We start from the raw sequence: 22,737 nt of genomic DNA, 5'->3' as shown, positions 1-22,737 counted from the left end.
ATCCCTCAAAGGACAAGGACCCTGCTTGGGTTTTGAATATAAGCATTTATTCCAGTTAAGATGTTTTCTTCTGTTTTACCACTCCATTCTTATTTATTTCAGTAGCCCTTGATTGGATTTTCTCTTGAGCCTGCATTGAAAGGTGACCTAGTAGCTATAGCAAGCTGGCTGTGCCCTTAATTTCAAAGGTTGGGGGTTACATTTTCCTAGGATTTATCTGTAAATAGGCATTCACCTGGGGGTTGGGTTGTGGGAAAGGATGCACATGCATACACCTGGAAGCTGTTGGAAGTGTGTCTGGCTGGGATTCAGGTTGCAAGATGAAGTATTAAGATCTGCCTTCTAACATCCTTTAGTTTCCTGCTCCCATTTATGCAGATAAGTTTAGAAGGTTGGAGCTTTAAGTGATGTTCATTTAGAGAGAAGAGCATAAAAGGAGGAAGTAATTTATCCACAGTCCTCAGATAATGTCTGGAGCCCAAGGCTTCTCCTTGATCATGTATGCTACCTCATTCATTCACCAAGAAAACCCTCGACAGCTGGGCCTGCTTGGAGTGGTTATATTTCAAGGTTTTTCACAGGGGTTACAATAGGACAGTTTCCACCCCAATCAGGCACCAAAATAAAAGCAGGGACTTAAGATCCCAGTTCTTCAGCCTGAGCCATCACATGCTTGTACAATCTTCTAACCTCCCCCTAGACCCTAAGCCAGTGCTTGGGCAGAGAAATGAAGAGACAAAGAATTAGTTACATTGCACCTGATAAACCTCAGAAGGGAGGAGCCAGCCTTAGCCTCCCTCCTCCCAGGTGCAAAATGTGTAAACAGTTAATGGAAAAAAAAAAGTGCAGTTAAGTGGCTCCCTTTCTTTCTCCCTGGTATTTGGGGAGAAAGGGTAGAGAGGATCATAGGAGGCAAGTTGGGCTTTTCTACTGCCTGACTGCTTGTTGAACATAACTGGGTGAAGCAGGAGGGGGGCCAGTTTGCCCTTACCCACAGATCTAGGGCAGTTCTTGTTCATTTCCACAGCTGCCAGTTAGGTGAATTGGTCAGGGGGTCAGTCTCTTGAGCCTGACTTGAGGCTGGGATAGCCCTGTCTTTCTCTGTTGATTATGTGGCGCATATATATATTATTTATATAAATATTCCTATGTACAAGAACAAGAGTGGCTTTCATGGAGGGAGGGAGGCTGGGGGCTGCAAGGCTTCACCACTGTTGGGATTGTCCAGTTCAGTGCTGTCACAGTCTGAGTCCTCGGGATTGGGAGGGCCCTGTGAAAAGGAGACATGCAAGGAGGGGTGAGGCTCAGAATCTCCTGTATAAACCTATCTTCTGGTCTCTGCATTTGTCTCCCCAATAGCTCTCAAATGACCAGGTATCTCTTCCCTGCCCAGTACTGCCTGTTTCTGTTACTCACCTGCTCCTCCCTGAGTAGGTCCTGGTGCTGGATGGGCAAGGAGGGTTCAGGGCCTGTAACCACCTCTGAAGCAGGTTGGTCTAGTGGGATTTCTGATCCCTGGGAGCACATGTCATCAGACCGTTCATCTGGCCGCTCATCAGTGTTGGTACTGCCAACATCAGGTGTGCCACTGGGGGATGGCTCACTAGCTGTGCCTTCCTCCCCATCTGATGGATTCTCTGAGCTGAAGGTAGAGAGTGACTGGCGCATGTTCAGGCCCTGAGGCCACCTATAGGTCAGCGAGACACCTCCGGCTTGACTGTGCTTCTTGCAGCCCCGGAAGCAAAAGAATGTCATTACTTCTTGTGCTCCATCACTCACCTCTGGCTTGATGTCAGCTCTACTTCACTGTCTACTTCCCCTTCCTCTTCCTCTGATGATATGCCACGTTTCTGTAGGAGAGATGAATAGACTGGTCAAAGTGGGAAGAGGTAATGGGCCCAGGGAAGGGGAACATAATTATAAAGCATTCAGTAGGGAATGGCTTAAGATAAAGAGCCTAATGTGGGAGGTGAGTTAATGGATTTGGACCCCAGGGAGAAAAAGAACTCAGAACCCTCTCATACTTTACCTGACTTCTGGTGACAGCAGCCCTGTACAGCAGTGCAGCTGGGGTCAAGTGCTGGGACCCAGCCCGGCTTCCTCCCCGTCCCGCCGTCCCTTCCCTTCCAGTTCCCAGCAGCCCTGCACCATCACCAGGCCCTACTGGTGGAGGTGGTTCCCCTTTGGCTCCCCCAGGTGAATCTGGGCTGGTGGAGCCAGGTGCTGAGCCCTCACTTGGGGGGGTGTCACCCCGGGCTGGAGGTGGTGAGCCAGGATCCCCAGTTTCCCCTGTGGCCCCCCGGCCCCGAGCTCCCAGTGCTGCTGACAGCAGATCTGGGGATGAAGAGGACATCTTTCGTAGCAGGAGGTCATGATGGAGCCCACGGAGGGCTGGAGGGCAGGCTTCCCAGGCTGAGGGTCCCCCTCCTAGCACCCCTGGGCTTCCTGGTCCCCCAGGTTCATGGGGTGGCACAGCTGCACGAAGCCCAGGCAGGTCCCCACAGCTGCCCTTGGCACTGGCTTTGCGATGACGGGTCTTGCCACGGCGATTCCGTCCTGGTGAGGGGGGACCCTTAGGACACCCAGGAAGACCCACCCCACTCAGGGCTGCATCTAGTTTTGGTAGCAAAGACTCAGTCTTGAGGATATCTGGCCTGGTGGGAGAGGGGAAGGACAAGTTTGAGATTAACAAATTTATCAACTGAAAGCATTCCCTAACCTTGGGCAGTACACAAAGCACTCCTCTCCCCTTTCTAAATATACAGTACCAGTCTTGGCATCCTTGACTCCTACTCCCTGCTTCTGCATCCCTCTTGCCAATTTTGAATCTCAGCACTTAACTCTGGTCTCACCTTTTGCTGTGGGGTGACAGCTTCTGTGGAACATTCCTCTTCTTGATGAGCTTCTCCATTGTGTTCCCATGCAGGAGGCCCCGCGAAGGGTGTGACTTCAGCAGACCTGGGCACCTCCGCTCTAAAGCTTGTTCCCTCCTAAAGACACACACCACTTCAGCTGGGCATGTGACCAAGAAGGGGGACCCAGGCTTAGTAGCATCTGAGTCAGGCACAGCTTCATGAAAGTGGGATTAGGGTTGTGTAAGGGCCGTATGGTTACCTGAGGAGCTCCCGCTCCTTCAGCTCCAATTGCAACATAAGGGCATTAAGTTCCATGTACAGGTTGTTGGCTCTCTCCAGCTTCCGTTCATAGTGTTCCCTGATGTCCAAGGCATGTCTGTAATGGGCAGAAGGGTCCCTGAGGTTAGCTGGCTTCACTGGGTGCCATAGTTGATTCCAGTCCCTGAGAACTGGTCCATGGTCCCTGCTGTTGCTGAAATCCCCTTTCCAAACACAGGCACACACCTGAGCTCCTCCCTCCTCCGCATCACCAGCTCCTCTTCTAGGCGGTGCAGACATGTCCCTTCTGACTTAATTTTTTCAAAGTGCAGCTTTACCTCTTCACGCCACTCTGCCTGGGGGTGGAGAAATAATGAGGGGTGAGGAACATAGGAGTGAGGAACATGATTGACCAACACCAGGTCTCAGCCTCCCAAAGCACATTTATTCCATCCCAATCAACCCTTCCCAGCCTCCCCTCAAAGAGAGGGAGCTCAGGTGTTCATTTTCCTACCCACAGCACACCTGGGACTTAAAATAAGTCTCCTGGGGTGTAGAAAGGACATCTGCTGAAGCAATGTCTAGATGTAGCAGGATCTGTCGGAATGATGGACGATTTCGTGGTTTGCTGTTCCTGGAGGCGTTAAAGAAGGAATTTGAGGGAGGACCAGAAAGGAATTAGGGCATCCTTTCTCAGTGTCCTAATGAACCCAATCCTAGAATGTACTCTGATAAAATAATTCCCTATTCAACTATGTCTAGGAAATGTTATCTGTTAGCATAGCAAAACCCTGCAATAAGCAAACCTATTCATTTTCAACTTGCTTGCCAAAACAAAACCTTTTCCCTAATGACTCCATTAAAAGAAACACACTTTGGGAAATGTTTAACCAAAGATTAGAAATGTTCAACCTTCCTTTGGGGTCTAGGTTCCAAATAAGGGACCAGGGCTCTTCCCTCCTGTGTTCTAAAAATTGTAGTGCTTGTCCATGGTCACAGAAAGCCTGTGTGGCTTTGAATCTAATGCACTCCTGCAGATTACTGGTTAATCCACCTCTCATTTCTACATTGTAGTCCCCTGGATTCATGGTCTGAAATCCTGGGGTCTTCAAAAGCCATATATGGCAACTCTGTCCCCTTTTCCCTGTTCAGGATTCTGGGCCCGAATGCCTGGATTCTACATGCTGGTTAACCAGCAATACCCCTTAGCTTCCCAGCTTTGCCAGGCCACTCTTACCAGCACTGGCGAAGCAGGATTTTGAAGCCATCTGGGCAGCTGGAGGGCACAGGCAGATGAAGACTGTTGCTTCCCACACCCCAGATGATGGCTGAGGAATCTACATCTTTGTAGGGAATCTCACCAGTCAGCAGTTCCCATAGCACCACACCAAAGGACCTGGGGAGAAGAGGGGACATCACTTGGGAGGTGATCCCTCCAAAGGACCTGCTTGCTACCAACACATCTCACTTGCACTCAGGCCCGGGAAACCCTCTTCCCTCCCACACTCCCTATGCTGGCCACCTGCTCTCCTCAGTCCTCAGCCTGGCCCTCACCAGATGTCGACCTTCTCAGACACAGGCTCGTTACGAATCACTTCAGGGGCCATCCAGGCTACTGTTCCTGCAAAGGACATCTTGGTGCTCTTGTCACTCAACTCCTTGGAAGTGCCAAAATCGGAGATCTTCACCACATCGTCGTACGTGATTAGCATGCTGGTAAAGAGTGTAGTCAGCTGGGGTCCAGGCCCCTCCACACACCTCATCCATTGCAGCAACTCTACTTTTCTGTTAAATCCTTTGGGACACCCAGGGGGCTCACCACAACCCTGGGTTAGGACTGTCACTGGGAGGGGTTTCTGAGATGGCCACATGGGCATAGGACAGGGTCTGGAAGCAGGGAGATGGCTACACTGACGTGGGTGGCGTTATCTGCAGGAGACCATGCACATCAGTGTCTCCCTGCTTGCTTGCTTACTCACTTGGGGGACTTGAGGTCTCTATGGATAATCTTGTGCAGGTGCAGGTAGTTCATGCCACCAGCGATGCCCATGGACCAGTCAACCAGCAAGGAAGGGGTGACAGGGCGGCCAGCCCGCAGTACCTCATACAGCTGGCCCTGGGCGCAGAACTCCATGAGGATACAGTAGCAGGGAGCCTGGGTGCACACACCCCTGGGGACCAAACAGTAGTATGAACCAGCCCAGTGTACCTGGAACCTCATTCCCACCCATGCCATTTGGGTGTCTCTTTTAAAAAGGATAGGGTAGCCCTAGCTGGTTTGGCTCAGTGGATAGTGTCAGCCTGTGGACTGAAGGGTCCCAGGTTCGATTCCAGCCGGGCACATGCCAAGGTTGCCAACTTGGTCCCCAATGGGGGGGGCGTGCAGGAGGCAGCCAATCAGTGATTCTCATAATTGATGTTTCTATCTCTCCCTCTCCCTTCCTCTCTGAAATAAAAAATATATTTTAGAAAATAAAAAATAAATAAAAAGGGTAGGGTAGCCCGGCCGGTGTGGGTCAGTGGTTGAGCCTCGACCCATGAACCAGGAGGTCAGGGCATATGCCCATGTTGCAGGCTTGATCCCTAGTAGGGGGCATGCATGAGGCAGTCAATCAATGATTCTGATCATTGATGTTTCTATCTCCCTCTCTGAAATCAATAAAAACATTAAAAAAAAAAAAAAGTGGGTAGGATAGCCCAGTGTAGCACAATTGATTGGAGCGTCGTCCTGTGCACCGAAGGTTCGATTCTGGGTCGGGAGACATACCTGGGTTGTGGGTTCAATCCCCGGTCAGGCCACATCCAGGAGGCAACCAACCGCTGTTTCCCTCTCTCATTGATATTTCTCTCCCTCATACCAATAAAAATATATCCTCAGGAGAGGATTTAAAAAATTTATAAAAATATTTTTAAAAAGTAAATAAATGGTGGGGAAGATCCCTGCTGCCCAAGTAGGTCCCTGCCCTCAGCATAGTATTCCCAACCCCTGCCCTGAACCTTACTTGAAAGTGATGATGTTGGGGTGCTTTAGCTTTCGCAGGTGCTTGATGTCAGTCTCTTTCAGGTCCCGTACCTTCTTCACAGCCACCTCTTCCCCATGGAAACGCCCCAGAAAGACAGCACCCTGGGCCCCTGAGCCCACCCACTGCAGATCCAGGATTTCCTCAAAGGGGACCTCCCAGAGGTCTGTGGACAGGAGGCACAGTGTCACAAGGTTCAGAGAGAGCCACCCTCGGGGCCTTGTGATGGTCAGGTACAGGGGAGAGGACTGGGTTAGCTGAAATGACTCAAGGAGGGTGAGGCAAAAAAGTAGCCAAAATAGGTCACGAAGACTAGGTTTCGGGGGACAGGGAAGGCAATGAATGGGTGGCCTAAAAAAAAAAAGCTGGGAAGTCAGTAGCTGATGGATGGATAAGGAGCTTGGGCCAAGCTCAGGGGAGAGGGTCAACAGGAGAGTTAGATGGGATTGTCCAACAGATCTCAAGCTCAGGGAAACAGGGAGAGAGTCCCTGAGGACCAAGTGGACAAAGCCTACCTTCCTGCTGCTGCTTGTGCTCTGTGGAGTAGGCTTTGCCGATCATGGTCCAGACAGGACGCAGGCAGCCAAAGAGGCCTTCCAGGAAGCCGCTGCCGCTCTGGCACTGCAGCCGCACCTCATCTGCTCGAACTCTGGGCACCCGACTCTCAGGGGACCCAGCGGCTCCCCCTGGGCCTCCTGCATCCTGCTCATGTAGCTGCAGGACACTGTTGGCAAAAGGCTCAGGAGGTGGCTCTCCACCTGGGGAGGGGCTGGGTCCACCCCCGCCCTGCCCACCCAGTGGCACTACGTCTCGAAGTACACACTGGGTAGGCGTCAGGTCTTTCTCAGGGGTGCAGTCAGAAGTGTCTGGGTCCAGCTTGCGCATGGACGCCTCGCTTAGGGTGGACACGAAACCCCCAAAGGAAGGGGAGGGTGTGCGGGTCTCATGGAGGCAGGCCATGGCCTCTAGGCCCCAGTGTGGCGGTGAGCGATGGGCCCTATAGGAACAAAGGAGGGAGAAATGGTCAAAGCCACAGGCACGTCAGCTCAGAATGCTCACTCTAGAGTCACAGGCACAAGTTGGGGAGCTGGGCTCCCGACTGGAAATAACATTTGAGTCTCACCGTCAGGTACTCATCCCCCTTCGCAAGTTTCACCTGGGACCCATCTTAGGAAACCAGATACACAGGCTTCCACTGAAGTGTCTATTAGTAACACAAGTCTGAGAATGATACTCAGGTATACAGGTAACATACCCGAGTATCATTCTCAGGTAGACACAGGTAACGGCCCTGCTCAGGTACTGGTAAAATATATCTCAAGTTCAAGTATTATGGTAACAGACTAGTCCCTTCTCCCTGTAAGATTACTGCAATTTGCCTTAGGAGCACATATTTCTTTCACTTGAGGCTCACATGCACACACACGTCATATAAGGGTCTCAGATATATATACCTTTTGAGTCTCAGCCTTAGGCACCTAAAAGTAACACACCCTGGGCCCTTGCACGGAAGCACACACAGGTGACAGTGATAACACTCAGCATCACTCAAGCACTCTCAGATGACATTCCTGGGCCTCACGCTCGAGTACTTACACATGATACAGCTGAGGCGGTAGCAGGAACACTAAACTCAGGTGAGAGTATCCTGAGGCTCAGAGCTCACATCTGGTCTCCCGTGAGGGTGCTCAGAGGTACACACCTGGGCTTCTTCCAGATACGTGAAGGCAGTAACCAATCAACTCCACTATCTCCCCAGCACAGTTGGGGAACAAGGCAGAACCATTCAATGGGGGTGCAGAAGCTGTGTCAGGACAAGCTGTAGCCTACTGCTTCATCCTGCTTAGCCTAACCCCCATCAGCCCAGCTTCTCCCCTAGGGGGTCAGTTAGAGTAGACCCTGTCTCCTCTTTCTCCATGGCCTCATTCCCTGATTCCCAAACCAAGACCCAGCTTTCTAGACAATGAAGATATGTCCCAATCCATAGCTGGATGCTACTTAAGCAGTCATCAAGAACTCTGAATCCTGGCCTTGCTTCTGCCACTTACTGGCTGTGTGACTTCAGGCGAGCTGTATTTGAGCCCGTTTCTCCAACTGTACAAAGGGTAAGACAGCCAATTCTTATCGAGGCACAGCCAATTCTGCACCCTTTACCAAACTTGTCCAGAGCTTGACACAGGGGGTCATTCTAGTCGCCTGTCTCCTTCCACATCCAGTCAGTTAACCAAATCCTGTGACATGAGGGTTCCTGAGGACAGCAATCCTCATTGTTCCTTAACCCCCTGCACCAGAACCCGAGTCCCATCAGGAGAGGGATGTCAGGAATCTACACATAGAAAAGGCTCACTGATAATGACGCAGATCAACATGGACGTCTGGCATCTCTGGTGGTCTCAGCTCCTGTAACATTTAATTTCCAGGCCTCTCTAAGCCTTTGTCAGTGGGTGTGTGGGACCCAGAATCTGTGTATAGAACAAGCACCTCAGATGATTCTTGTGCCTGACACATTTAAAAAGTTCTGACCCGATGCCATTCTCTTCTCCCTTCTCTTCTCCCACTTTACTACTTAATTCAGGCCTTATTCGCTGTGTCACCTGACCCAGGACCACTGCCTCTTAAATGGTTTCCAAGTTCTTCCAAAGCCCCCCCCCCCCCCCCGAGCCCATTCTCCACCAGCCTTTAAAATAATTTTTTTTTCTCTTTTTAAATCCTCACTCGAGGATATATTTACTGATTTGAGAGAGAGAAAGGAAGAAGAAGGAGAGAGAAACATTGATCGGTTGCCTTCTGTACCCACCCTGACAGGGGATGGAGCTGAAAACCCAGGTATGTGCCCTGACCAGGAATTGAAGTCAAAACGTTGTTGGGTGTATCAGGGGATGCTCCAATCTAAAAGATGGCTAGCAACCCCTCTTCTGCTTCAAACCCTTTAGTATGCTCCACTGCCTTTGGGCCACCTGCCTGACCTCTAAGCTCTGGCCCCTTCCCAGCCTCATCTCCCACTGCTACTGGTACCCGCCCAGGCCATACAGAACTGGGTTGAGAATGGCTAACTCTCATGGTAGGCTTACTATACATGTTAGCCTCTGTCATAGTCACATTAGCTCATTTAATGCTCAAAGCTCTATGGGAGGCATCTTTTGCCCATTTGACGGGTATTATTAAATAACCTGCCCAGGAAGCTTAGCTAGGAAGAGGCTCAGAATCGGTCCCCAGGTGTGCTCTCGAGCCGAATCTCTTGCTCTCCCATCTCACTTCATCCTGGAAGTCTCCCCCCCCCCCCCCCTCCCGTCCCTGCTGCTGTGGCACAGTCCCCTGTGCTTCTGTCATGGCTCCCATTACCCTGGCCGCATGTGATAGGGCGCCTGGCTCCTCCGAGAGCATGATTTCGCATGGGATCCATCCCGGGGCCTCAAACAGCACCTGGCGAGCAGGCAGGTGCTCAGTAAGATGGGGCCACTGCTTTACTCACCCCAGAGGAATGCCTTAAGGACCGCACCTACACTACCCATCACTCAGACCCAGCCAGCGAAGGACATGCTACCACTGGCCCCTTTATATTCCTGAGAACACAGGCGCAGAGAGCTGAAATCAGTCAGGTCCAGCCTCTGAATCCCCAACACATCCCACGAGATGAGCGCCTTCAAGATGCAAATGACACTACAATGCAAATGACAAACACAGGCCAAATAACAAGCCAGTTCGCCGCAGAATTCCCCCTGGAGGATCTGCGGGCTGCCACCAGCGCCCCTCAAACGGGGCTTCCCTTCCGAACCCCTGAGAAGACAGGCGGGAGCTCCCTGGCAGGCCAGCAGGGCGGGACGGCGGGGTCGGCGTTGGAGGAGCCAGGACCACTTGCCGGCCCGCTAGAAGCCCCAGGGAAGGCCAATCGAGGCGGCGAGGAAGGGGTTACGGCCCATCACCCCCTCCCCTTCCCGGTCGTCACGTGGCGCGTGGCTGCGGGCGGGGGCCGGCAGCAGGAGGAGGGGGTCCGGGTCGGGAAGGGGAGGGGACACAAGTTGAGGAAAGCGCAGGGCGATGCGGCGTAACCATGACGACTGGGCCCGAGGCGGCGCGTGAAGTCACCGGGACCAGATTAGCCCTGGGTCACGTGAGCAGCGACGGCGGGGGTGGGGCTGCGCCTCGGCCCCGCCCCCGACCCGGGCTGGCCCACGTGCAGCTGCCGGCGGCTCCGGTGCACCTCTCCTGCCCCTACCTCCCTCGGCCCCGCATTCAGATCTTCGGCCGGGCGCAAGCAGAGGGAGACTGATGCTGAGAGTGGGCTTAGTTTGGCATTGGGGGGTGCAGCGTCACAGAGAAAGCAGGAAATCGGGAGAAAGGGAGAATAAACAGAAAGGACAACGGGCACAGCCAGAGAGGGAGAGACAAGTTGAGAGATACAGAGACAGAAACAGCGTGAAGCCAGGAAGAGCCAAACCTGAGAAGAATGGATTGAAAAACTGATTTTGAAAAGCAGAGAAGACACTGAGAAAAAGGAGAGGAAAGGGACTGACTGAAGAACAGGATGATTCGTTTTCTGTTTAGAAGCTGAGCCTTGAGTAGGCACAACACCTGGCTTTTAAAAGGCAATTTTCAGCCTTCGCTTGGCGTTTGGCAACTAAGAGGTTCAGGCATAGAGAGGGTGACATGAAGCCCAGCCTCTCTCCAGCTCACCAGCTTCCCCAGAGAGCCCTCTGGTATCCAGGGCCAGCAGCTGGGAGAGAGGGAGAGGAGCCATTTCACGTTTGTCTTTTAGGGCAGTGGGAGCAGCTGAAGAAAAAGATGGGACTAAGGCAGTGGTCGGCAAACTCATTAGTCAACAGAGCCAAATATCAACAGGACAACGATTGAAATTTCTTTTGAGAGCCAAATTTTTAAACCTTAAACTTCTTCTAATGCCACTTCTTCAAAATAGACTCGCCCAGGCCGTGGTATTTTGTGGAAGAGCCACACTCAAGGGGCCAAAGAGCCGCATGTGGCTCGAGAGCCGCAGTTTGCCAACCACGGGACTAAGGGAAAGGGAGGGCATCTATCCAGGCTCAATCCACCCTCACCCTGTTCTCAGGCTAATGACAACTCTTCCAGATTGACCTGAAGGGGTGAGGCTCCAGGGAGCTGTAGTAAATGGGAGATTTCTCTCTTGCAGCAACCGCCACCCCCCCCCCACCCCCCAGTTTCCTTTCTCTCTGACCTGCCAGCTGTGCCCCACTGCTCCCCCTCCCCCGCCCCGGCTGGGCCTTGGAGCCAGGGCTTTGGGGGGATATGGCTAGGAACCCCTGGCCCAGACATTTGGTCACCTGGGGGAGGGGAGCTGTCTCCCCAGACATCAATTATGCAGAGCATTGGGGAAGGGCAGGGATGTGACAGGAGTGGGTGGATATGTCAGTCATCTGTCCACCATATCTATCAAGTGCTTACTGTGCAGAACTCTGTTCCGGATTGGGTGAGGGGACAGAGTGGTCCCTAAGCTATACATCTTCCAGGGTAAGAGGCTTTTTGGACACCTTGACACCCAGTTTCAGCTACCAGATTCTCTGCTTTGGTGCTGGTTCCCAGAGTGCCTCTTCAGGAGGCTGTATAAGTGGGTGAAGGCAGGGAATACCCTCTTCCCCCTTTTTCTTCCTAGGTTCTCCAGCCTGAGATGCTGGAGGCCCGTGGCAAGGAAACCCTTTGAATTCTTTCTTGGTTCCTCCTGACAGCATCGTCTCAATGCCAGGCTGCTGATCTGGCTGTCTTGGAGGCTCAGCTTCGAGGCCAAACCATCTAAATCTTGGGTGTTCACACTGAGCACGAGCCACTTGTTCTGGCCTTCACTTGGTACTCAGGAAGAGGAGGGAGATTCCCCTTCTTTCTTGAGTGGGGGTGGGAAGGGAGGCCTTCATGGGGAAAGGAGACCCAAGACTGGAAGGTTAGTTTCACCTCTGTAGGCTTTGAGACCCTTAGAGGATGGACTGACCCCTTCTGGCCATGCCTTCTGGTCATTTGGCTGCAGCTTGCTGTTTTGCATCTTATAGAGTCCATGGTCCTGGCCCCAGGGTTCTTCTCAGACAAAAAGAACTACAGCTTTTCTCAGTGCCCTCATGAGGGGGAAATGCCTTCTCCTGAGAACCTGGAGAAATCGAAATCCAGGCCCTCGGCCTCATACAGGCCGAGCCCCGAGAAGCCTCATGGTCACCACATCTTGCAGCAGAGTGGGCCGTGAAGGTGCTGAGAAATGGAGGGAATTACAAAGCCAGCTTTGGATTTGGATAGATCCGAACTAGAACCTCAGTTTTGCCAAAAATTAGTTTAAGAAATGTAACCTCTCCAAGGCTCCCAACGTACCTCAGGGGGTGGGGAGGGTAAGTAAAACGATGCAGGGATGCTCTAAACACAGGCCTGGCTTGTCTTCCTGGCTGGCTGGACACCAGGTCTTCCTTTGTGAATTCTGGAAAGGCCACCCCTTTCTGTCTGACCAGGAAAAGGGAGACTCGGTCTCCAACCTTCTACTTCCCCGAGGCAAATCTCAACCTCAGGTCCCAGGCACACCAGGTCACAACGGCGGTGGTGTGCTAGAGTCCCGTCATTCCTCTACCAGGTCCTTTGTCCTTCCTCTGCAAATCCTGCCATACTTCCTCCTCCGGTCTGAGGAGGAAGGCTAATTCTCTGCACCCCATCCTCACCCCCTGGCCAGTGTGGTCTAGAATTACCCCTCAGCCCTGCTCTTTCAAGTCTGAGGGGAAGGAAAGGGTAGGAGCAAGATATGATGGGCCACGGCGCTCACAAAGGGTCTTTCCTGCTCAGAACCTCAGGAGAACCTGGAGGAAGCTCAGCGTATTTTAACAAACAGCCCCTGAGCTGAATGTGCATTTTAAAAGAGCTTGAGGGGTAGATACCAGTGTGCCATTTCCTAGGTAGGTGGAATTGTGGGTGTTTTTCTCCTTGTGGCTTATCTATATTTTCTAGTATTTCAGTAATAACTTTAAATTGCTTTCAAGTAAGAAATTTAAAAATCTACTTTTAAAGAGATGAAAATTGCCGAGTGTTGTCCATTTCTGTCACCTAGCTTGGGACAGTGTGCAATAGAGGGAGAGTGGATGACCTGAGAATCAGAGAGGCTTGGTTGACATCCTGTCTCTGCTCCTGATCATTTGGGCAAGCTGGAATATGCGACTTCTTAACAGACATCGGTTCCTTCATCTCTAAATGGGGGCGGTGGTACCTCGGCCACACAATGGTCTGCACTTTATGATGCAGTGGGTAAGAACACAGGCTCTGGTTCAGCTCTGGCCACATATTCACCTTTTCACTTCGAACAGATTCCTTAAGTTTTAGTTTCTTCATCCCTAAAATAGAGATGATGATGATAATACTACCTCTTAGTCCTGTTGTAAGTATTGTTGAATAAAGTTCCTGGCCCAGTCCCTGGCACCCAGCAAGCCCCCTATAAGCATTAGCCATGTGAAAAGTGCCTGACAAGCTTTAGAAGGGGTTTTTATTCATGTAATTCCCATCTTTTCTTTCCCTTTCCCTCTTCCACAAAAGCAAGAAGCCGTAGGCAGGGTACCAGTGGAAAGGGACAAGGGACATGGACAAACAGGAGGGGAGAAAAAGGGGAGCAAGGAAAAGAAGAAAGCAAAGGACAAGGGCTCTTTATCCTGGGTGATCTTCGGCCTCTTCTGCAATAGAGTCCCTGCTTCCTCATCACCTGCCCCAGCACACACAGCCCCAGTCCTGGGAGCATGAAGCAGAGAGGCCAGTCTCTGTGGGCAGCTCCTCATGAGCCCCTGGCCCCTGCGGGCATCTCACACTTTGCTCCTTCCCCCGCAGGGACTTCCGAAGGGTGGTTCTCCCGTCCATTATTCCCCCCCAGCCCAGGCAGGACGGCACACAATAAGCCATTTTCCCGTTAGGTGAGTCCTGGGTGGAGGGTACTAGAATTTAGAGCAGTGATGGGCAACCTTTTGAGCTCGGTGTGTCAAACTTCGCCAAAAAACTGAGCATAAGTCGGGTAGTGTGTCACTTTGAGGAAAAAACATTATTTCGCCAATGTTTCATCCTCAGGAGCAGCAAATGTTTCATCCTCGGCATGCGGCCGCCTCAGCGGCCGCGTGTCACCAGAAATGGCTACGCGTGTCAGTGCTGACACACGTGTGTCATAGGTTCGCCATCACTGATTTAGAGTCTTCTTCCTGGCAAAGCCAGGTGACCACATCATCATTTCCATCACTTCCTGGGCAGGACTGGGAAACAGCAGCTGGTTTTTAGAGGGGTTCTGCCATCCTCAGTTGTAAGGACACCCAGGAAGTCCTGAGCCACTTCCTTACTTAAACTTCTTGCAACCTCTGCCCATAACTGGGTCTAACGAGGGGAAGGATATTTAGCTGTGCATTTTCATGTGTGCGGGAGGTGGGTCTCCCAGAATCCCGTCAGTCCCCAATGTGAGTGGGTGAGCAGCAGGCTTGAGAGGGAAGCTGCTCTTGCCGCTCTTAAGTGTGAGATAGGAAAGAGTAGGCGCTACCAGCTCAGAGGAACTTCAGTGTCTGCTTAGAAAGGCCCAGGGCACACCTGGGTCCTTGCCTTCCTGAGTCCTTTCTGCTTGCCTTTCCTTGGTATGAAGGACACTCTGGCTGAAAACCAGAGTTCCCAGAGCCATGGGGTTAATCCTGAAAGTTGGAAGGGAGTTGCACGTTGTTTAGTGGAAGGCACTGACTGTCTTGAGGTAACTCGGGTGGGGAGAGACCTCATGGGCACTCCCTCCTGGATGAGGACCACTCACTCACTCTCCTCCCAAGAGGGAACAGGTAATGGAGTTAAAAGGTAGGACTACTCCCTAAATTCTAGGATTCTTATGTATTTTTAAGCCAAGGAGTTTGAGGAGTGTGTGGGTAAAAGGGAGGAGGAGGTTCATGAAAGGCCTGGGCTTGGGAAATGGGTTAGGAAAACGAGAGGAGATGGAAGGACAGAGGGAGAAACCCACATATGAATGGAGGAGGGGAGGATGCAACAGCTGTATGGAGGAGGTGAATGCCATAGCTGGAGGGGATTAGGGGCTTCACCGTGGGAGGGGAAGACCACTGCCTGGGCCTCCAGGAACAGGTGCTCGCTGCCTATACTCCTCAGGTGCAGCCTGCTAAGTGTGTGTGTTTGGGGGGAGGTTGGGGGTCGGTGGGCCCACCAGGCCTTGTCCATCCTTCCTTTCCTTCTTTCTCCAGGGCCAAAACTCCTCCTCCTCCTTCCCTCTTCTCCTTCTGAGGAAGAGTGGGAGGAGAGGAGGATGGTCTCTTGCCCGCTGTCCTTAAGTCGGTTCCCCATCCATACCCCCACCCCCACCCCATACTGTCCTTTTAAGCTTTTGAGGCTCTTCATCTCCCATCTCCCAGCTGGGCCAAGCTGGGCCGCAGCGTCCCTCCCCTCCGTTCCTCTCCTTTCCATCCCCTCAGGCGTCGGGTCCAGGTCTACAGTTCCTCCATTCCCACAACCTCAGCATCCCCGCTGCACCCTCCCCCACCCCGCCACAGCTGCATCCCGACCCTCCCTCGCTACCGGGATCCCAGGACCCGGACCCATCCCTGCCCCCCGCTCCCCACGACTCGGCCCGGCTCTCACCTCGGGGGCTCCGCGGCCGCAGCACAAAAGGCGGCGCTGCTGCAGCTCGGCTCCGGATGCTGCTCCCGCCTCCTCCTCCTCCTTCTCCTCCTCCTCTCCTCCCCCCGCTGCCCTCCACCGGACCCGGGGCGCCTTCAGAGGCGATGCTCGCGCGGTGTACCGGTGTCAGCCCCAGATTTCTCCCCCCACCCCCCAACCCCTAGCCCCGTCCCTACTGCGCTTGAACTCCCGCTCCTTCCCAGGCCCCGGCCCCCGGCCCCCCGGGACGGACACGCCCTGAGCGGGGGATGCTACGCTGGAGCCGCCGGCCTCTTAAAGGAGCCCGCTGCTGCCATCGGTGCACTCCAGGCTGGTCCCTGGTCTGTCTGGGGCCCTCGCCTCCCTGCGGGCGGTCCCACCAGGGGCCTTAAGCTGATTCCAAAGGAGCCCCCTACGACTAGTCTTATAAACCCCTCCTACACCCTGAGGCTGTAGCCCCTTAGATGGGAAAACACCCCACCCCTGCGCACTAGCATTGCTCCCCCAGTCCTACCAATTTTGCCAGCTTTCCTTCCCCTAATTGTCACCACTCCAGTTCCAGCCAATGGGAATCCACTCAGCTCAATTCCCTCCCCCTTCCGTGTTCCTGGATGACCCCCCAATATTCCAAGATTCTTCTGGACCTCCACCCCAGGCTCAGCCTTCTCTTCCCTGACCCACTCTTAGAACACTCATGAGAATCAGATATTTTTCGTGATTTTTCTCTGCAAGGTCACAAGATTTTCCTTCACCTTTCAGTTCAGTGGTTGTGAGGCTTTGGGAAGGAGGGACTGGACCTCTGAAAGCCAGATCAGCCGATTGTTTTAAGAGGCCAACATTTTCTCTCGCTCTCAACTGAGACCCAAGACCCGTGGCAGAGGAGATGAGACCGCCATGGGCTTTAGTCCTTCCAATCCTGTCGTCCCCTCGACTCTCAGGCTCCGAGGGGGGGGGGGGGGGGTCTCCTGGCCGGCCACGGAAAGGTTCCCTAGGGTGAGCCCGGGAACAGCCACAGAAAGGTTCCTTCTAGAAAGGCTTTGGAAAAGAAACAGGCTGCGGGGCAGAATTCAATGGGAAGAGAGGTAAAGGACAACCTAGGAAAAGGAAGCAGGTTCTGTGAGACGAAGGCCCGGACGCTAGGGGCCTGGGCTGAGGGCCAAGCGTGAACTGTCTGAGATGGACTCGCACGCACCACTGCCCCGCACTCGGAGGGCAGAGAACGGTGCTCGCCCGCGTCCCGGTCAGGCCTACCCTCGCAGACCGCGGAGAGTCAGTACCCGACAGCAGTCTCACCACTAGCCAATCACAACCTTTTTTCCAGAAAGAGGCGGGGTCAAAGGGACTGACTTCTTCCTGGTCCCTGCCCCTCGGGGGAAGTAACCAATCGCAATACACCTAGAGCAGGTAAGCGCAGTCGGGAATAACCAATTGCGCCGGAAGCTTCTCGTGCAGGCTTGACCCTGCCCCTCCAGCTGCGACAAACGTGACACGCGAGCTCCTGGGTTCGGTAGTTTTCTGAGCACTGGAACCCTTGCCCCCCGCCCCCCCGCTCCGCCCCCGCAGGAGTTAGCCCTACCGCCCGCCCCAGCCGCTTCCACGCTGCTAATGCGCATGTCCAGAGCCTCCCCCCTTCTCCCCCCCGCCTCCCCCCCCAGCCAGGGGAGAGGAGGCGCGGAAGGAAGGAGGCGGGATAGTATTTAAAACAAACAACCCACCCTCCTCTCGGGGAGCGACTGTGTAGGGGTCCGCTCCTCCCAGAAGGCGGCGCTGCCTGCGAGGGCGGACCACGCGGAGGGTTGTGGGGCGGATAGCTCCCCTGCTGCTGGAGACTCATAGAGTCGGGTGGGCGGGGGGACTCCATGTCCCAGAATGCCCCACGGCGGGCCCGACCGGCCGCGACTCCGGGCTTGGCCCCGGCCCTAGCCTGTCGGCGGTGTATTGGGGCGCGTGGAGGCAGAAGTCACGGTGGCGCCCGCGGGGACGGAGGAGGGAATGAGTGAAGAGGAGCAGGGCTCCGGCACTACCACGGGCTGCGGGCTGCCCAGGTGAGCGGCCTTGCATCGATCACTGCAGGGCGAAGAGCGTGGCGCTGTGCGGAGGGGTAGCGGCGCGGCCCCAGCATGCACCTGGCCTGAGGGTTGTTCCCGGCAAGCACTGGGGTATTGGGCCGCGGTTCCCGGCAGTCACCCGAGCAGTGGCCACTGCCTCCAGCTCGAAATAGTTTGGGGCTGGTCCGGTTCCCAGACTGCACTGGGGCATTGGGCTTTATGCCCCCGACATTCAGTGCATTTGGTGGGTAACTGGGTTCCTGGCTGCACTGTGTTAGGGGACATGCACTTCCAACCTGCACTCGGGCACAGGATCCCACGCCTTAACTGAGACAGGAACAGTGCATCTCCCGCTTGCCCTAGGGCAGTGGACCCTGCTTTCCCAGCCTGCACCTCTAAACATTGAACCTAGCCTATGACTGCTGTACTGCCTGGGGTCCCCTGGACCTTGTGACCCCCATAGTGTGCCTGGGTCTGATATAGCAGTGGTTGGCCAGGTGGGTGCGGAGAGGGGAGGTGTGATGAGGGTCTGTGCCCCTCCCCCCAGTATAGAGCAAATGCTGGCAGCCAACCCAGGCAAGACCCCGATCAGCCTTCTGCAGGAGTATGGGACCAGAATAGGGAAGACGCCCGTGTACGACCTTCTCAAAGCCGAGGGCCAAGCCCACCAGCCTAATTTCACCTTTCGGGTCACCGTTGGCGACACCAGCTGCACTGGTGAGGAAGGCTTGGGCCAGCCTTGCTGGGGTGTTCATTCGCAGGGCCCCAATGGCTTTATTTCTTGGAGTCTCTACACAGTCCTCTTCTCCAAGAGCAGTGAGGGAGGGAGAGGTTTCAGGGGGAAAAGCCACTGGCTGGATTGGGAGAACAGGTCTGTGAGGAGGTGGGTAGTTCTTGGGAGTGTTAGAGGAGCAAGCAAGATTGCCACAGTGATCTGGCAGATCGTCAGCATCCTAGAGGAAAAAAGAAAAGGAGACAAACCGAAATCTCAGCGAAGTGTTTGGGGAGTGAGTGTCAGCTGTGCTGGGCTCTGTAGCAGGTGCTTAATTTAATTCCTATTTAATCATAAACATCAGTCTAATCCAGTGATGTAGGTGGTAGTATCCTCATGTTGAATAGGAGGAGACAGGCTCAGAGGGGTTCAATGACTGGTGCAAGGTCACCCATTCTTAGTAAGTCAGAGCCAGGCTTTGACGCTAGAACCTACCTTATTTCTATTTTTCCAGCCATCTCTATTTACTGAGAGAAAGTGCTTCCCAAAGGAAAGTAAGGCAGAGAAAGAATCGCCACCCAAGGTGTCTGAGCTCAGGAGCAGTTCTGTCTGGCATGGCTTGGTTTGGGGAGCTCCTAGAACACGTCCAGTTTTGGGCAGGGGTTGGTCAGTGAGAAGGAGCTTGGTTGACTCGCTGTAGCTGTGAGGAGAGAGGCTGTGGGATGCTGGTTTCTCTTCCAGTGACCTCCAGTATTGCCCACACCCCCTCTCTCAGGTCAGGGCCCCAGCAAGAAGGCAGCCAAGCACAAGGCAGCTGAGGTGGCCCTCAAACACCTCAAAGGGGGGAGCATGCTGGAGCCGGCCCTGGAGGACAGCAGGTGAGGGAGGAACAGCTGAGGCATCCTAGAGGCCCTGCCAGGAACCCAGGCCCCTGCGTCAGCCCCTTTGCCCAGTAGGCCTGACCTGGTGACACTTGGCCACCTGATCTTCTCTTCCTGAGTTTCCTCTGGACCTGAGCAGGGTGCTTCCTGGGGGAAATGGCCAGCTCCACGGAGGGATTGTGGCTGTGGTTTGGGGTTCAGGCTAAGGAGGGGGAGGGGTGGAGGCTGAGGCTGGAGGGTGTTGCCTTCTCCGTCTAGCAAGATATCCTTTCCTCTTCTGCACTGAGGTTGGAGTTTTTTGCTCCTATAGTTCTTGGGTAGAGAGACCCTCTTTCTCTTTTTCTCAGTCTTTTTGATCCAGTGTTTGGCAAGCAAAGGATCCCAGGAGGAAGAGCTGGTGGTTGAGCTTCCCTGAGTCTTTGACTCAAATGGGAAGGCGTTTTCTTAGGGGATGGGCAGGTGAGGAGGACCTGGGTCCCCCACCCTCTCACTGTCCCCGCTCCACAAGGGTGTGAATCAGAGGCTCCCTTCCCCTCGGGAAGTTCTTTTTCTCCCTTAGACTCTTCACTGCCTGAGGACGGTCCAGATTGTGCTGCTGCAGCGGCTGCTACTCCTGTTCCATCTGCTGCCCCAACCAGGTATCTTGTGTCTTCTGACTGCCTGGTGGGGGGGTGGGGAGGAATAGGTCCTGGCTCCTGGCCCCCAGCCCTTGGACCCAGGCTGGTCAGGCATGAGGAAGTCTGAGAGTAAACAGAGGCTGGAGTAGTTGGGGACCAGAGTTTGAAGAATTTGCACCGGCTGGTAAGCTTTTGGGACAAGTGGTAACCAGTTATTTTTAAATGGCCACGTGGATGATGTTTGACCCATGTTAAGGGTCTTGCAGGCCCCATTTTCTTCCGAGTTGGCCCCATGATGGTCGTGTGTTTGAGTCCCATCCGGTTCTTCCAGGGACTGGATATACAGCCCCTCCCACTGTCCTGGTGGGAAACGGGTCTGGGACCTGGAGGAGACTCACTTGCAGGGGAGGGGGAGGGAAGGCCGGGAGTTGGGAGTGGGGGAAACCAAAACGAGGCTTAGGACTCCTGGGCAGCAGCAGACAAAACTAGCCCCTCAGCTTTGGCCCTGGGCCCTTTTTCCTTCAGGAGCCCCCCCATGGAGGTGCAGCCCCCTGTCTCCCCTCAGCAATCTGAGTGCAACCCTGTTGGTGCTCTGCAGGTGTGCCCCTCCTCATTTCCTGTGCATGCCCGTCCCTCCCTTGAACCGGGGGCCATGAGGGAAGGTTATGGGGGGCGTTTGCCCTTTCTGAGGGCTTTTTTTCACCCCATTTGTTCCTCCTCTAGTCTGGAATCTGAGGCTCCTCGGGTAGGAGGGAAAGGATGTTTGCACTCTTCTCGCTCAGCCCGTCCACCCTTGTTTCTCCCTCCCAAGGAGCTGGTGGTGCAGAAGGGCTGGCGGTTGCCTGAGTACACGGTGACTCAGGAGTCGGGGCCGGCCCACCGCAAAGAGTTCACCATGACCTGCAGAGTGGAGCGCTTCATTGAGATTGGTAACTGGGCAGAAGGGAGTTCTTGCAGCTACTGTCCCCCAACACTCCAGTCCTGGCCACAGGCAGCACCTAGCTTCTCTGCTACAGCCCCGCGCTTTTGGCTGAGACCCCCAGCTTGGCTCCTGCCTCTTAGCTTCTTCCTTCCGCCCTGTCTTCCCCCTTCTTCTGGCCAACCAGCTTCTCAGGTGCATGGCAGGTCCTGAGCTCCCCTTTCTAATCGATGTCTCTTAAGGGGACCCTCATCCCAGATTTGAGCCTGGTGGGAAGCACTGAGTCTGTTGGGAGTTATAATCCAGTAACCCTCTCCCCACGTGCAGGCAGTGGCACTTCCAAAAAGCTGGCAAAGCGTAATGCGGCCGCCAAAATGCTGCTTCGAGTGCACACGGTGCCTCTGGATGCCCGGGACGGGAACGAGGCAGAACCTGACGATGACCACTTCTCCATTGTGAGTGGCTTGTGGGCCAGCCCCCTGCCAGGCCAGGGCCCTGGGCACGCGGTTCTGTGACTCGGGAGTGAGCCTTTCTGGGTCCCAGGCCTGCTTCTGTCCATTTTCCTATCGGAGCCAGGATTCTTGGGGTTCCCGTTCAGCTTCAGCTGTAGGCCCACCTGGTGAGTGTCTTGGGGGAGCTGGTGCAGGCCAGGGGGCTGCAGGCTTTTGTTCCTGTGGTGAGGAAGGCAGCTTGGCCATCCAGTCCAGGGTCTGATAGGGACAGGGATAGGGGGTCATACGGGAATTGACTTGAGGGGAGGCCGGCTGGAGGTACCCTTCTTTGGGCTATTCTCTCCCGGGACATTAAATGTCTCCCAAATGCCAGGGTCTCCCAGCCCAATGCCACATCTTCCTCACTGTCTTCATCTCGTCAGGGTGTGGGCTCCCGCCTGGATGGACTTCGGAACCGGGGCCCAGGCTGCACCTGGGATTCTCTGCGAAATTCGGTGGGAGAGAAGATCCTGTCCCTCCGCAGCTGCTCCCTGGGCTCCTTAGGTGCCCTGGGCCCTGCCTGCTGCAGTGTCCTCAGCGAGCTGTCTGAGGAGCAGGCCTTCCATGTCAGCTACCTGGATATTGGTATGGCTAGTTGGGGGGCCGGGGGATGGTGGGGACTGGACCAGAGCAAGTACACATGGGGATAAGGAGTGGGGGGAGGGCACGATGGCGGCATGGATCCCACCCCCTTACCCCCGGTGCTGCCTCGCCACCCAACACGGCCTCCTCCTCTCTCTCGGTCTCCAGAGGAGTTGAGCCTGAGTGGGCTCTGCCAGTGCCTGGTGGAGCTGTCCACACAGCCGATCACCGTGTGTCACGGCTCTGCAGCCACCAGGGAGGCAGCTCGCGGCGAGGCGGCTCGCCGTGCCCTGCAGTACCTCAAGATCATGGCGGGCAGCAAGTAAAGCTCCAGCTGGACTCCTGGACATACAACCTTGCTCCCTGCTCTTCCTGCTCTCGGCCCAGGCATCTGCCCAGCTCTGGCACCCTCTGGAGGTGCCATCTCTACCTCTGACACAGACTGCCTCCCTGCAGGCCGAGGAGGGCATGGGCCCAGGAGCCAGGGACCACAGTGCCTCGTGGCCCAGGATCCGTCATGTTACTGGTGATGGAGGGGAATGAAATCGGACCGTCCCCTAGAGCCCAGAATAAATGTGCTGCTTTTATTAAACCCTCATCTTTCTGTTTCCCTGAGTAGTTGTTGGCAGAGAGTTTCATGCCAGATCACCTCCCCTTTGTGCCTCCCACCTTGTTCTGCACATGTCCCCATGCTTGCTTTTCTGGTGGCAGGAGGCTGGGTGCAGTGACTTCTGGGAACCCATCACCT

General features: G+C 54.5%; 2 protein-coding genes across 5 annotated transcripts; one reads left to right on the top strand and one right to left on the bottom strand.

Moving 5' to 3' along the window:
- Positions 1-25: 25 nt before the first annotated feature.
- On the bottom strand, positions 26-15,820 carry MAP3K12 (mitogen-activated protein kinase kinase kinase 12). The gene is made up of 14 exons (XM_008140765.3): positions 15,722-15,820; positions 6,649-7,130; positions 6,116-6,299; positions 5,093-5,284; positions 4,668-4,826; positions 4,351-4,509; positions 3,639-3,747; positions 3,360-3,469; positions 3,115-3,231; positions 2,853-2,990; positions 2,030-2,654; positions 1,780-1,850; positions 1,417-1,687; positions 26-1,270 (listed from the first exon to the last, which is right to left on the bottom strand). Exons 2-14 carry the CDS (start codon positions 7,091-7,093, stop codon positions 1,172-1,174), a joined length of 2,679 nt encoding a protein of 892 aa, XP_008138987.1. The 5' UTR covers positions 7,094-7,130; positions 15,722-15,820; the 3' UTR covers positions 26-1,171.
- A 1,600-nt stretch (positions 15,821-17,420) lies between these two features.
- Positions 17,421-22,587, top strand: TARBP2 (TARBP2 subunit of RISC loading complex). 4 transcript variants are annotated; one of them, XM_008140767.3, is made up of 9 exons: positions 17,421-17,784; positions 18,335-18,504; positions 19,275-19,377; positions 19,923-20,018; positions 20,523-20,595; positions 20,809-20,926; positions 21,244-21,371; positions 21,791-21,992; positions 22,158-22,587. In XM_008140767.3, the coding sequence occupies exons 1-9, from the start codon at positions 17,732-17,734 to the stop codon at positions 22,313-22,315; spliced, it is 1,101 nt and encodes a 366-aa protein (XP_008138989.1). In that variant the 5' UTR covers positions 17,421-17,731; the 3' UTR covers positions 22,316-22,587. The 4 variants fall into 4 exon arrangements, with proteins under 4 accessions (XP_008138989.1, XP_028000311.1, XP_028000310.1 ...); XM_028144509.2 differs by having other exon boundaries at positions 17,720-17,784; positions 18,340-18,504; XM_008140768.3 differs by lacking the exon at positions 17,421-17,784 and adding an exon at positions 17,920-18,031.
- The last annotated feature ends 150 nt before the right edge of the window (positions 22,588-22,737 follow it).

This window comes from Eptesicus fuscus, chromosome 7, assembly GCF_027574615.1.
Source record: "Eptesicus fuscus isolate TK198812 chromosome 7, DD_ASM_mEF_20220401, whole genome shotgun sequence".
NCBI lineage: Eukaryota > Metazoa > Chordata > Mammalia > Chiroptera > Vespertilionidae > Eptesicus > Eptesicus fuscus.
Note: the sequence above shows the minus strand (reverse complement) of the source record. Positions and strands in the feature narration are given on the sequence as shown.

What these genes read in the sequence shown, in the direction of transcription:
- TARBP2 (XM_008140767.3), top strand. Translation starts at nt 17,732, where the DNA reads ATGAGTGAAGAGGAGCAGGGCTCCGGCACTACCACGGGCTGCGGGCTG. An exon ending in CCGGCCCTGGAGGACAGCAG is followed by an intron (nt 19,378 to 19,922) that starts GTGAGGGAGGAA and finishes CCCCTCGGGAAG; the next exon opens with TTCTTTTTCTCCCTTAGACT. An exon ending in CCATCTGCTGCCCCAACCAG is followed by an intron (nt 20,019 to 20,522) that starts GTATCTTGTGTC and finishes TTTTTCCTTCAG; the next exon opens with GAGCCCCCCCATGGAGGTGC.
- MAP3K12 (XM_008140765.3), bottom strand. Translation starts at nt 7,093, where the DNA reads ATGGCCTGCCTCCATGAGACCCGCACACCCTCCCCTTCCTTTGGGGGT. An exon ending in ATCCTGCTTCGCCAGTGCTG is followed by an intron (nt 3,748 to 4,350) that starts GTAAGAGTGGCC and finishes TAACGCCTCCAG; the next exon opens with GAACAGCAAACCACGAAATC. An exon ending in GAGCTGACATCAAGCCAGAG is followed by an intron (nt 1,688 to 1,779) that starts GTGAGTGATGGA and finishes GCTGACCTATAG; the next exon opens with GTGGCCTCAGGGCCTGAACA.